Genomic DNA, 15,063 nt, shown 5'->3' on the forward strand with positions numbered 1-15,063 from the left:
GGATAGTTGCCGTCGCCAGTTAGGAAATAACTTGATATCACTGGTCAAATAAAATTCGAGTATCAACGACGTGTTTTGAAAATGGGTTTCTCCAGCTCTGCCTGTTAGCTTTAGTGGCATTTCAGTGACCTGCCTGCACCTTCTTCAATTTGGAGAATTACAATAAAACAAAACACTAAAAGCGTACAACAACACATTTCAGAGACATTGAAAAGTCCCCTTTATACCGCCAAACAATTTTTAAAAGAATATCAGGTCCCAGAGAATCATTAATAAAAGAGTAACATCAACACTTACTCTCTGCAGCCAGAATGGCACTGGAGCTGATGAAAGTAGCCAAAAGTGCCCAGCGGATGCTGGCGCCGTGCGCTGCCATGGTGCCCGCGCGGTGCTGATGGCTGCGGCCGAGGTCCTCGGATGTGTCCGCCTGTCCTGCGCGCCCAGGAGTCTGGTGGGTTTGGGCTCTCTCGGGACGGATCGCAACCCGCTGTCTTCTGTCTCTCGCGAAGGCTGAGCTTGCAGATTACAGACCCACGTGCCCCGCTCTCTGCCCAATGACACACTCCGCTCTGAGGCGGGCTGGGCTGGCGGGAGGGCGGTGTGACCTGCGGCAGGCAGAGACTGAGCCTGATTGCACGGCCTGAGAGCTGTAGGGATGCTGTGAATCAGCTGTTCCGAGTACTGTGATGCACTCGGCGGGAGTCTAGAGCTGTCAGCCAACTCGGCATCTTCTGCATATTGTTATCGTGGGGATTTTGAATCAGAAATGCAGTACCACGAGTCCAGCATGCAACTACTTTGTTTATGTTTCATTTTTTTTCAATTCTACTTTTATTTCCGGAACGTTTGGGTGTTTTCGGAATTAAACGGCCAAAAATAATTACATCTGTGGCATCCCCTCAGGTGTTTGTGAGATCATAAACTTTATTTTGCGGGATTGAAAAGTTCGTCCAGTAGCATTAGGTGGCTCCTGGTACTTGAATTGCTGCTTTTGGAAGATGTGAGGTAGCACCAATTCAAGAGAATGACAGAGCCTCTACTAGAGAAACGCTTTTATAAAACATTGGGCGCCTGATTCACAAAGGCAACTCACACTTGTGAGTAATTCACTCTTTTGAGTATGTTTCCTGTATTTTGACTGCTCACAAAATCCCAGTGTAAATTTTCTTCAAAAACATAACTCACAGGTCACCACCAAATTGAAGGGCCTTGGGCTATTTAAAAACCGTAGGACTATTCACAAAGAGAACTAACTCTTTTGTGTAATTTACACATATAATTTACTTTTAAACTTTTGAGTAACTTTACTAACTGATTTCCTGAACAGCTAGAGGTAGCAAACTTACTGACAACTGTAAAAGTAAAATACTCAAAAGTGTAAGTTACCTTAGTGACAAGCCCCTGCATTTTGTGAACGGCCCGTGACCCTCAAGTAGGTGGAGACATGTAAGCTACGCCTTTGGAGTTATTTTATACTTGGATTTTGTGAATAGCTAAAAACAAGTCAACCTACTCAAAAGTGTAAATTTCCCAAAATGTAAATTACCTTTGTGAATCAAGCCCTCCGGTTAGTACTGTTGCTTTAAGGTACAGTCCGTCAGCCCGCTGTGCATGGTACCTACTGTGTGTTTTGCATGTGTGCATTTGTTTCCTGTAACTGTGATTACTGTATGAAAGTACTCAGTAGAATATTGGAAACTTGAATTAACTAATAATCGTGAAATATTTTTGTATGTGGAGACAATGTTGAAATAAACGTTTTAGAGGTAAGTTATCATCCCAAAAACACAGCCCCCTTTAGAAAATAAAGACCCAACAGTGCACGCAAGCTCGGAACAGCACTTTGGGCCCTTGCACATTCCCCATCTAGACAAGTCTCATGCCAAGAGCCAAGTCTATTTATAAAGTTAGATACGTCTCCCATGTCCGGTTGCTTTGGTCCAAAGCGAACACAATTTTCTTATCATGGGAATTCTTCAGTGATGACGGATATGTTTCCATGAATATTGCATCCCTGCTTCTTTGCAGAGGCACAGTAATTGCTGTGGAACAGTTAATTATATTGTAAGATGTAAGTGCACATTGGGTTTTTGGTAGGTTATATACACAGAACATGAAATACTCATAGTTAGTGAAAGTAAAGAAAAACAGAGATCTAAATAATTCAGTTAGTGTTGTTTTAAATATTTTGTCTGAATAAGAAATAAACAGTAGGAGTAATTGAAGGAAGGAACAGACGGCAGAAGCTTAAAATAGCACTCAGCAGTATGATTTCAGGGTAAAATATCATGCTAGATCTTATGCGCCCTTCTCTGTACAAAAAACGTTAAAGAACGAAATTTGAATGCATTAAAAGTTCATTAGGATCTGCTAAAGCAACTTCTTCACCAAACCGTCTTGTCCCACACACACGTGAACATTAACTGCATGCTTACCAAACCGGTTAACTGGTGAAAGACCTCACTTGGTAAAGGCAGCACCCATCAAATATGCCTGAATATGTGTGGTGTGTGCTCTATTTGAGAAGCGGCCTATTGAGACTGTAATCCGCCCAATGACGAGTGTGGTCAATATAATTGCTCCCAAACCTATCTTTCACCGTGAGCTCCTATCGGGCCTAGCATTTAAAACAACAACTTTACCTTTGGTTCTAATTCAAAGGAGCCCCATTACATCCTCCCTCAATATTTGAGCCATCAGATGAGCGCAGCCAATTTCTTAGACCGTGTACTCTAAATCTTAGACATAATCAGTCACTATAGAAATTAAGGTATTTTACAGAGACACACTGATTATCTGCTGTCTCTCCCTTCCCACCCACATCACCCCCATTCTCCTACATACACAAACTATCCCCTCCATGACACTTTTGCCAAAGCCATTTATGACACCTCCTGCTTCTGACGATTCTCTGCCAGCTTGCAGTCTGCCTAGAAGCTGCCTCTTCCCTTACACTGTACCTGTGAGCTCATAGAAAGAGATCGACTGTTCAGTCTACCTTGTGCTGCCTACCTACTGTCATTCAACGAGTTAACATGTGCCCCTGGCCACCACAGGCCAGCTGAATCCAGAGCAACCATCAAGCTTCTGGTGTTTTTCTCAAATACTGAGGTAATGACCTCATGCTGTTCCCTACTGCATTCGTTCAGCAACACTGAAGAGAATCCCTCTTCCTTGCACAACGCAATATCCTGTCCGGTTCCCCAGCATCCGTAGAGAACCAGCCCAAATTCTCTCCCTGCCTTGCAGTGGTGGCAGTGAATGTTTTAACTCCATTAGCCTACAGATCAACCCAAACACACCACTGAAGTCAGGTCTCAAGAGAACGCATGCCAGCCAAGCACAGTGCAAGGGTGATGAAGAGTGATCCTGGCACAGAACAAGTGTGAGGCTGTTAGAAATGGTCGTCTCTAGTTGGCACTGGCTGGCGCCATTGTCCAAATAGGGACTCTTCTTACTAAGTCAGGGCAAGTGGGTCACCCCTTTCTATAATCCCTGCTTAACCCTGTGGTAACGTAGCACAAGCAGTTAGGCCTATCACAAAGGCAGTGTGTGAAGCGTTTATGACCACATACAATAAGGCAGTAATGACACCACAAAAGGACACAACTCAGGTAGGTATAGAAAAATAATATCTTTATCTAACAGTTTAACTCAACTCTTAAAGCGCTTCAACAATGACAATTCACGTCAACCCGTAGGGACTCAAAGAGATAACAACATCTCCTCCAAAGCGTAACACTGACTAGTTCAGGGGTGGGGCCTACGCGACCCGTTGTGCACCAGGTACCTGCCATTGAAAGGGGGGACAGCATGCAGCTTCTCAAAGAAGCGGAGACGGTGACTGGCGGACTCCCAGCGACCACAAAGCGGGACGGCAGAGGTCTGCAGCGTGCACCCACACTTACTCTGGCACTCGGGGACAGGCGGGCTCTCAGCAGCAGCAGCATACGGCTACGGTGGCCCGGGTTGGGGGAGGCAAGGACTCTCGTAGTGTCACTCCGTGGTTAGCGCGCAGCGGCAGCAGCTCTCTCATAGTTGCGGCGGCCCACAGGACAATTCAGGAGGGGATGCAAAGTTGTCAAGGGTGCGGGCACTCAACGGATACAGCTCTCTCTCAGCTGCGGCGGCCCGCGGGACAATTCCAAAGAGGGATGCAAAGTTGTCAAGGGTGCAGGCACTCAGCTCCTACAGCTCTCTCTCAGCTGCGGTGGCCCGCAGCACAATTCCAAAAGGGGGGATGCAAAGTAGGCCAAGGTGTGGCCGCTTAGCGGCTACGGCTCTCTCTTAGCTGTTGCGGCCCACACAACAAAGCACAATGTTGCACGTAACAAAGGGTCGTGGGTGCCCAGCGGCTACAGCTCTCCTCTGGCTGCGGCAGCCCACGGGACAGCTCACAATGGTTCACAATCGCACAGGGTGTGGGCACTCAGCGGCTACTGCTCTCTCTTGGCTGCGGCGGCCCAGGGGACAAATCACAATGGTTCACAGTAGCACAGGGTGTTGGCACTCAGCGGCTACAGCTCCCTTTCGGTTGCCGCGGCCCACAGGATAAATCACAATGGTGCGGGTTCCGTCGTCTCTCAGCGACGGAAGCTCTCCCTGAGCTGCAGCAGCCCACACGGATCCTGCAGAAGGTTGGAGGGTATAGATTTAGGCGGGCTCTCAGCGGCGGCGGCTCTCGTCTTAGCTGCCGCGTCCCGCACAGGTTTAGCAAAGAAAGGTTCAGAATTAGGCGGGTGCTCAGCGGCGGCAGTTCTCTTTGAGCTGCAGCGGCCCACACAGGTTCAGCAAGGAAAGATTCAAAGGTTCTGAATTAGGCGGGCGCTCAGTAGCGGCAGTTCTCTATGAGTTGCAGCGGCACACACAAGTTCAGCAAAGGTTTCTGACGATGCCCTTACAGTAGAACTAGAGGCTCCGGATTACTCGACAGGGGCCTCACCTGCAAGCAGAACTCCTCGCACAGGAAATCCAACAGCCGACTGGGTGAAGTCTAATGTCCCTGAGACTTCGGCCGGAGGCTACCTCGATCTGGGCCCTTGGGTAGTTTCTTCCGCAAGATGGGTTAAATTTGCAAAGTCCTTTTCTCTGTTCACTCGGTCCCAGTCTTGTCTTGACATCCAGAAGGAACACCCTTGGCCAAAGTTTCAGCGCAGCATTTTATACCTAAAAAGTCTGTGTTCTCTAAGGTTGCAAATCACTGACTCCAGTCAGAACCAGATCGGTGGGTTCGGAGAGCACTTGGTTTACGAGGCGACATCCTGCCCTCTCAGAATGAGGAGGTCTGCTATCAGACACCCAGTGGGAGGTGGAGCCATTATTCACCTTGCCAGGCACGACCCTGATTGGATCAAAGAGTCACCCCTCCCCACACTTGGAATACCGATCCCTCTCTAAAGCCAGATCTGACCCAGCTGGCCCTGCTGCTCCAAAACCAGACGGCCATTATGCATACTCGCAACAGCCCGCAGTAAAGCTTTAAACAAGAAAGTACTGCGTTTTCAGGAAAGGCATTTCACAACATATAACACCTAAACGGCCCTCACTAAAAGGTGGCCCTCGCTGGCCTGATCATAAACATATCAAACACGCATTTTTATTTATTTATTTATTTTATTTAAAGTTTTATATAGCGCAATCTGAGCTCTTCACAGTTACATGAGGTAGGTTAGAGATACATCATGTATGGCAAAACATTTCACAATGATATGAGGTAGGTTTGGTATACAGCTATGCAGTAAACATTTCAAAATGAAATGAGGTAGGTTATGTATACAGCTATACAGTATTAGCATAAATATATACAATGACATGTGGTAGATTTAGGATACAACTTAATATCAGAAATAACATATATCTATATAATTCCTGTATATGTCTATCTTCAAGGTCACAACAAAAGTTATTGGAATTGCTTACTGTACAAGGTGTACTGGGACTTCCAGTACAAATAGTTACGAAGTGTCTTTTTTCATGCATTCTACATCCATAAGTCTTGAGTGGTATAGTACCGACAGGTTATCCCCAATATAACGGGCGACTATCTCTTTACTTACATTGGTGTTCTGTTTTGGTAGGTAGGTTAGGTAAACAGTTATACAGTATTAGCATAAATATATATAATGACATGAGGTAGATTTAGGATACAACTTGATATCAGAAATAACATATATCTATATAATTCCTGTATATGTCTATCTTCAAGGTTACAATAAAAGTTATTGGAATTGCTTACTGTACAAGGTGTACTGGGACTCCAGTACAAATAGTTCCGAAGTGTCTTTTTCCGTGCATTCTTCATCCATAAGTCTGGATTAGTATAGTACCGACAAAGGATATCCCCAGTATAACTGGGGACTTTCTAATTACTTACATTGTTGTTCTGTTTTGGAAACATCTATGTCATGGTGCCAGTGATGAACTGTCTTGCCTATGTAAGGAACTTGCTCATTAGGAAGATCTTAGCTTCCCTCTTGAATGTTGCTGTGTTCCTATCGGGGTCCTAGGCCCAGATAGGATGATAGAAAGTAATCCTTAGCAACACAGGCTATACTAATGTAAGCGTCAGAGTTATCTTAATTCACACAGTCATTTATATACATGGAGCAATCGCGCTGTGGCACTGAGTAGCAGTGGCACGGTGCCCAGAACATTTATATTCAGCCAACATACAAGACAGGAAGAGTAGCAGGGGAAGGTAGACCTACGCCAATGATGCCAGGTCTAACAGGGGCCATGTGAAACAAGCATTTGCAATGCAATGGTCTCGGCATCATTAAAGGTAGAGCTATTGGCATTGCTCATGACATTTTTTTTCCTTAAATCAAAAATAAATGGCATTGTCATTAACATTGCCAATACACAGCACTCTGCACTCAACAGCATACAATGCTCCGCACACTCACTCTGCACTCACTGCTCTGCACACTCACTCTGCACTCACTGCTCTGCACACTCACTCTGCACTCACTGCTCTGCACACTCACTCTGCACTCACTGCTCTGCACACTCACTCTGCACTCACTACTCTGCACACTCACTCTGCACTCACTACTCTGCACACTCACTCTGCACTCACTACTCTGCACACTCACTACTCACTACTCTGCACTCACTACTCACTACTCTGCACTCACTACTCTGCACTCAGCACTCTGCACTCAGCACTCTGCACTCACTACTCTGCACTCACTACTCTGCACTCACTACTCTGCACTCACTACTCACTACTCTGCACTCACTACTCTGCACTCACTACTCACTACTCTGCACTCACTACTCACTACTCTGCACTCACTACTCTGCACTCACTACTCTGCACTCACTACTCTGCACTCACCACTCTGCACTCACTACTCACTACTCTGCACTCACTACTCACTACTCTGCACTCACTACTCTGCACTCACTACTCTGCACTCACCACTCACTACTCTGCACTCACTACTCACTACTCTGCACTCACTACTCTGCACTCACTACTCTGCACTCACTACTCATTACTCTGCACTCACTACTCTGCACTCACTACTCTGCACTCACTACTCTGCACTCAGCAATCACTACTCACTACTCTGCATTCACTACTCTGCACTCACTACTCTGCACTCACTACTCTGCACTCACTACTCTGCACTCAGCACTCACTACTCTGCATTACTACTCTGCACTCACTACTCTGCACTCTGCACTCACTACTCTGCACTCACTACTCTGCACTCACTACTCTGCACTCACCACTCACTACTCAGCACTCACTACTCTGCACTCACTACTCTGCACTCACTACTCACTACTCTGCATTACTACTCTGCACTCACTATGCACTCACTACTCTGCACTCAGTACTCTGCACTCAGTACTCTGCACTCAGCACTCACTACTCACTACTCTGCATTACTACTCTGCACTCAGCACTCACTACTCTGCATTACTACTCTGCACTCACTACTCTGCACTCACTACTCTGCACTCACTACTCACTACTCTGCATTACTACTCTGCACTCACTACTCTGCACTCACTACTCTGCACTCACTACTCACTACTCTGCATTACTACTCTGCACTCACTACTCTGCACTCACTACTCTGCACTCACTACTCTGCACTCACTACTCTGCACTCAGCACTCACTACTCTGCACTCACTACTCTGCACTCACTACTCTGCACTCACTACTCTGCATTACTACTCTGCACTCACTACTCTGCACTCACTACTCTGCACTCACTACTCTGCATTACTACTCTGCATTACTACTCTGCACTCACTTTACAATGATTCTTTAGTATCGCGCCTTCCGCCATATTTTATGGTTATTACTAAGTATGATTCATGCTGCTATAAATTTGCAGACTTTTAACATATCAGCAGTGCCCTCTCTAAAGATGTGTAAAGCGTTAGGTGTGTGTAATACTTGTCATGCGGCTCTGGGCTGGCCCTTGTGTTCTGATGATTTTTCCCCATGTTTGAGCTGGCTGATTGTTCATCCTGTGCCTCTTCCTGAGTATGTTTCTCTTCCTTTCTCTAAGATTGAGGAAACCCCTGTCGCTCTCCGTGAGTTCCATTGTATAACATTTTATGTAGCTCAGAACTGTGTCCAATCTAGCGGACTATAACCACCCTGAACATCGCAATTTAATTGTACGGTTTATTTGAAGAGCATTAGTTTTAATAATGTTTGAAACCAATCTTCTAGCACCTGCTCTGAAATGGATCTTATATAATGACTTACAGGTGATGAAGTGTAGTTAGGTTCTGTCGCAGTCACTTCCACACTACTGTACATGAGAAAGAATCAACTATCTGAGGGTGTTATGACCTTTGCCTTGTTGTTTTATTTTCCCAAAATATTAAACTGCTCATTCACAAGTTGCAAATACCTTCCTGCAACTGATTAAACCTTACGAAACTTGTTTAAATCGTTTCTAAGTCTTTGTTGAAAAATATTTTTAATGGGCTAATGAATTGCAACAATACCCTGAATCAGCACACATACCAGAGTCTGAATTTTGTGGGATTTTTTCTTAGCTGAATCATCAGTAATTTGTGTGTTCCATATGCTGTTTCAGTGTGCGTGATTTGGTTATGTACATGCTGAGGAGCATCCTAAATGCCCCCGGAATCCCGCCGCGGCCGCCCCGGAAGTCAGGCACGGTCGCCTGTGACGGGGGCGGGGCCACGTCCAGACCGGAAGAGGAGGCAGGCGGAGTCAAATGCGTCTCGCGCCCAGGGCTCCTGTGAGCGGTGTGGAGCCCCGGGGCCGTGCCAGCAGGAGGTTGGGCGCCGTGTGCTGAGAGCAGAGTCCCCGACATTGGCCAGGTAAGTTCCAAAAGGCTGGGGGGGCTTGGTGCACTTGTGTGTGTGTGTGTGCGTGTATGCTCGTGTGTGTATGTATGTGTGCGACGGTGACGGCGGGGGAGGGAGGGAGGGGAGGCCTCGGTGCACTTGTGTGTGTGCGCGTGTGTGTGTATGTGTCGGGGGGTGTATGTATGTATGTGCGTGCGTGCATGGGCGCTTGTGTGTGTGTATGCACATGCGTATGTGGTGCTTGAGCTTCCCAGGAGACAGCGCCTGGCCACAGCGCGCGTTCCAGTTTCAAATCGGCTCCAAGGATGCGCGTGGCCGAAACTGTCTCCTGGGAAGCACACTCGCTAACAATAGTTCTCGGCGAGACACGCTTCCTCGCGTTTAGCCGAGACCTAAAAAGGAGCTTGGCTTTGGCTGCATAATCATGTGTTTAGTATGCCGGTCTGGTTATGGGTGAGATACATCTTTTAGAAGCCTGTAACATTGTTTGTTTTTGTATGGCCACATAAGACACAGGGTGCGTGGACTGAAACACAACATGGCAGACGCTATTTATTAGTGCCCCAATACCTGCACTGTAAATCCAACAACATCCTGGAAAATCACACAAAACGCTCAAACAACTGCTAACTTATGGAGGAGAGCATAGATTGATCACTGGTGGAGATTAAGTGAGGAGACCTTTTCTGTGTCATCAGGGTCAACATCCACTGCGAGCTCGAAAATCTCATACAAATATTACCAGTAGCCGACTTGTAACTTACTAAGAGATTCTTCAACTTCCACACCTTTCTGAGTCACTCAATCCTAGCATCCGTATTGGAATGGTGCATTACCCCAAAATAGACATAGTTTTTAGCATTTTGAAGTTAAGTCAATAAAGGGAGGTTTGGTGAAGTTTCAAAAGTTTATTTTCTCTTCCAAAGATTAGTCTGCATTTTTGGTTCTTTTATTCAGGTTAGTCAAATAAATCCATTTACATAAATATTCAAGAAAAGCATAGTTAGATAAAGTATAGAAAATAACAGAGTGTTCCATAAAGGATTAGGGGCTAGATGTAGGTATCCAAATACCGGTCGGTAACGGCCGAAAATACTGGCATCTCAAAATACAGATTCAGTATTTTTATCGATTCGGTAATTTTTCTGAATCAGTACATTTACCGATTCGGTAAAATTACCGATTTGGTAAAATTACCGAATTGGTAAAATTACCGAATCTGTATTTTGACATGTGTGTAGCACTGTAAACAATGCTACAGGCCTTTAAGGATTTGTTATTTACCACAAACTTTTAGTTGGTGGTAAATAAGGAATTCCTATGTAAATGCATAAATGCCCCTAAGGGCATGTATGTGTGCCACATGGCACAGGTGTAACAAGCAAACTAATCAGGGGTGCAACGGGGTGTCAAAGTGACACCCTGCCACCCTTGACTTTTTCGGTATTTACTGAATCGGTAATTACAGATTCGGTAATTAACATTTATTCCTATGGGCCTCCAGGCCCCTAGGAATCAATGGCAATTACCGAATTGGTAAATACCGATTCGGTAAATACCGAATCTTAACGATTCGGTATTTTTTACCGAATTTATATCTGCATAGGAGTTACCAATTCTAAAATACCGAATCGGTAAAATTTGGTATTTTAGAACCGGTAATTTCCTATTACCTACATCTAGCCCTTAGTCCTTGTTCTAATCTAAAGGCTCTACCCTATCCAAACAAGAACCTATAAAGATTTATTTTAGAAAACAGCAAATAGGAATTTTGAGCAAAATACAGATAACTATGAAAAGGTTAAACTCCCCAAGAAGAGTAGTTCTGGTAACTCAGCCGAGTGCCCTAACAGCTGCGGTAGCAACCATTAAAACAAGTAGAAGGAATGAATCATAGCCGTAGCTTTCATCAGTATAAAAGATAGAAAGTCTCCCCACTAGGCTTAAGGAAAATAAAAAAATCACCCTTAGCAGTAACCTGTGGCAATTCAGGTTAGCACAATAAAGGGCTAAGGGACATGGCCAGGGAAGAGGTGCATCAAATGCCTAACTTTCTAGCTAGGAACACATACTATATAGAAAGCACAAAACATGTTTTCAAAAACAAGTAAATATGTAAGTATATAAGTGAGGAAAGATCTTCTGATGGTCCATCATCTTTGACCTTGATTCCCACGGTTTATGACCATATTGAGATGTAGTTGATCAATTGTGGCTACAGAGGATTTGCTTTTGCACGCCTATTCTATTAGCTGTTCGGTTTCCCATTGTGTAACAATGAGTTGTTCTATGAATTGAAACACTAATATTTGGTATGTCTTGGTTAGAACATGAATTTGAAAGTAAAGCAAGCATTTTCTTTCATTAGCCTACTTGTGCATTGTAAGCATTTGGCAGGAAATAGTCTAAAATATAGGAGTCATGTAGTGTGAGGAATAAAGAAATACATTTTGCAGCAATAGCACATTTCACGAAGACATCAAGTTCAATAGTCCAGCTATAATGTTAAATCATCATTTTCAAAAAGGCATTTGTTTTCTTAAAGAGATCAGAAAGAATAAGAAAAATGAGAATCTGGAAGAGTAGGTTTGAGGGTGCAATAATTGACCCTTGGAGGAAAGGGCAGGAGAGCAAGTAGAATAATTTAAGGGCTGACCAGTAGGGCTCAAAATATATAAAAAAGGGGAAAAAATATATAGAATTTAGGGGTTGTTGAATTGATAGTGTTGGCTGTTTTGGTAAAAATGCACTAGTCATATAAAACCTGTCAGAGGGAGGCTGCTTCAATAGGTGGGCGGGGGAGGGGGAGGGTGGGCTAGGGGGGAGGGATCGCTGAGAAGGGGGGCACAGGGAGGGATAAGGGGGGCACATGGGGAGAAAAGGGGATAAAAACATCATCATCGAGAAACAAGAAGGGCCAGAGTGACATATATAGGAATAGGAAGAGCGAATGTCAAAAAAAATATGCGGATAGTTACAATGAATATATGTGGGTTCAATGATGCAAAAAACGAAGAGATTTGAAGGAATATTTAAGGATAATGCATGCCGACCTTATATGTGTACAGGAAACTCATATTGAGGTCTCCCAAAAAGGCTTATCAGAACAACTGGGCTACCAATTACTAGCATATACAACACAAGGGACAAGAACGCGGGGGTGGCTATACTGGCGTGGGGAAGGGGTGTGGTAGTGAAAAGACAGAAGGCAGATGCTTATGGCCGATGGGTCATGATGGAATGCCAGGTGCAGGGATGTAATTTCACACTCTGTTCGGTCTATGCTCTTACAGTGGATGACCCCGAGGTCATCGATTATATTAATGCACAAATGACCAACTGGCCTATGCCAATCATTGTGTGCGGAGATCTGAATATTAATGGCCTGTGGAAAAGCGACCCAGCAAGGTTCTCTGTACGGAAGAAGAAAAGCCATAGGGCATTGATACAACTGATGCAAGATAATGGGTTGATTGACATATGGGAACAGCAAAATATCAGTGAAGGGGGTAGTACTTACTATTCTGCTCCACATAAAGCCTTAGCAAGGTTAGATTCTTTTTTGGTATCACCCTCAATAGCATCGTTCGCTAAAGTTAAAAAGCTGCCGCGGGTGATGTCAGATCACAATCCTTTGACCCTAGATGTATCTATCCCAAATCACCAAAGACAGATAACGAATTGGACATTCGAGAGAGCTTTGCTACAGGACACTAAATATGTCACTCAGATGGAAGGCTGGTTCAAAGAATTCTTCGAGGTAAATAGAGGGACTGCCTCCCCGGCGGTAGTATGGGATACTATGAAGGCTGGTATAAGGGGCGAGACAATCAGCTATTCTATAAAACGGAACAAGATAGAGAAAGAGGAGACAGAGGGGAAGGTAAGGACAGTTGCTTAAATTGAAGGAGAGCTCCCAGAAGCGATCAGGGCAAATCAAGATATCACGGAAATAACACAGAATTTAGCTTTTCCTAAGGCAGCTGTAGGTGAATCACTTGCTTCTAAAGCAGCAGGAAAATATATGGCTTGGATGCAAGATCAATATGAGTACAGTGAGCAGATCAGCCGTATATTAGCTATTCAAACTCGCCAGGCTGCTACCAAAGGGGAGATATCAGAGATTAAGTCAAAAACAGGGGTCGTAGCCACAACACCAGGGGAGATTTGTTTACTATTTCAGGATTTCTATCAGAAATTATATAACCCGGACAAACGCGTGGATAGTAGCGAAATAGAGTTATCTAGAGAGCGCTACACTAGAGAAGCTAACAATGGAGGAAAAAATGGCTTTGGAAACTAGCTTCACTCCAGAGGAAATACAGAGAGCAATTAAAGATGTACCTGCTGGGAAAGCAGTAGACCCTGACCTCATCCCACTGGAATTTTATAAAAAATTTCTCCCTTGCTTAGAAGAAGATATCTATAAACTTATGATTGCGATACAAAGTGGAGTGGCACCTCCTGAGTCTTGGGGGGAGGCCACTATGGTGGTATTTCTTAAAAAGAATAAGCCCCCAACTGATCCTGGGTCTTATAGACCAATAAGTCTAATGAATAGTGATACAAAAATCGATCCAAGATTTTGTCCAATAGGCTAAGCGCGGTAAGATTATCTCTCCTCGACAACACGGGTTTATCACTGGTAGGGGCACCGCAAATCATATAAGAAGACTGTTTACACTATTTGATGGAACGGCAGCCTCACGAGACCCTATGGCGTTAATATTGCTAGATGCTGAGAAAGCGTTTTGATAGGGTCTCTTGGGGCTTCCTTTGGGCAGTATTAAAGAAAGTAAATTTAGGGGATGGGTGCGTAGGAGCCTTAAATGCATTATATAGGAACCTGAGGATAAGGCTAAGAATCATAGGAGAGATGAGCAGGATAATAAACATCGGACGGGGAACCAAGCAAGGGTGCCCCTGTTCCCCGCTACTCTTCGCCTTATATATAGATTCCTTCATAAGAAGGATAGAGCTAAATGGAAGTATCTTGCCAGTAGTTTTGAATGGATACGAAACTAAAATCTTAGGGTATGCTGACGACCTGGCCATCACATCTATAGATCAGGTCTCAGCATTAGTGGAAATAGAAAAGGAAGCAGCATTTTACAGAGACATATCAGATTATAAATTAAATCAGAGCAAAACTCAAATTGTAATTAATCAAAAGATAACGATAGTGGACCAGAGAATAACGGAGTCAGCAGTTTATCTTGGGATAACAATAACATCTGATCTGACAAAGGTAGTGGCAAAAAATATGAACCCAGTGATTAAAAAAGCTAAAAAAGACTTAGATAGACTAAACAATCTGCATTTAACAACAATAGGCAGGTGTAACATAAAAAGATGTTATTTCTGCCAAAGTGCTATATCTATTTCGGACTATCCCCCTAAAATTTAATAACAACTGGTTTAATGAAATAGAGGGAGTCACAAACATATTTATATGGGCAAAAGGCAAAACACGACGGGGGCTAAAATATCTATCCCTACTGAGAGAACGGGGTGGTCTAGCGGCTCCTTACTTCAAAGCCTATTATCAGGCCACTGTCCTACACTACATCAGAGGGCTACTGGGCGGAAATATGAAGGATCGGTGGAGGGGTGATGAGGGTGTCCCGGATGTATATGAGTTATTAGTTAAAGATTCTAATAAGTGGCTGCTCTCGTTTAATGAAAGAAGTTACTACAAAAAAAATAAGGTTTAAGAACCTAGGTGCTGCGATGTCGGTCTGGTCTGTGATTA

At 44.3% G+C, this 15,063-nt stretch overlaps 1 protein-coding gene and 1 long non-coding RNA gene across 3 annotated transcripts in view; one reads left to right on the forward strand and one right to left on the reverse strand.

Annotated features, from left to right (window-relative positions):
- Positions 1 to 633, reverse strand: part of LOC147733530 (lactadherin-like) — a 268,497-nt gene extending 267,864 nt beyond the window's left edge. The window contains exon 1 of one of the 2 annotated variants that reach the window (XM_086958129.1): positions 298 to 633. In XM_086958129.1, the coding sequence (XP_086814255.1) occupies positions 298 to 376 (79 nt within the window). In that variant the 5' untranslated portion in view covers positions 377 to 633. The remainder of the gene's footprint in view (positions 1 to 297) is intronic. The other variant, XM_086958130.1, reaches the window with a different exon arrangement.
- Positions 634 to 9,177: 8,544 nt separating this feature from the next.
- LOC147733531 (uncharacterized) overlaps positions 9,178 to 15,063 on the forward strand; it is an 89,819-nt gene continuing 83,933 nt past the window's right edge. The window contains exon 1 of the long non-coding RNA XR_015308531.1: positions 9,178 to 9,323. This is a non-coding gene — a long non-coding RNA (uncharacterized LOC147733531). The remainder of the gene's footprint in view (positions 9,324 to 15,063) is intronic.

The sequence above is a fragment of the Lissotriton vulgaris genome, chromosome 2_1 (assembly GCF_964263255.1).
Source record: "Lissotriton vulgaris chromosome 2_1, aLisVul1.2, whole genome shotgun sequence".
Classification (NCBI taxonomy): Eukaryota; Metazoa; Chordata; class Amphibia; order Caudata; family Salamandridae; genus Lissotriton; species Lissotriton vulgaris.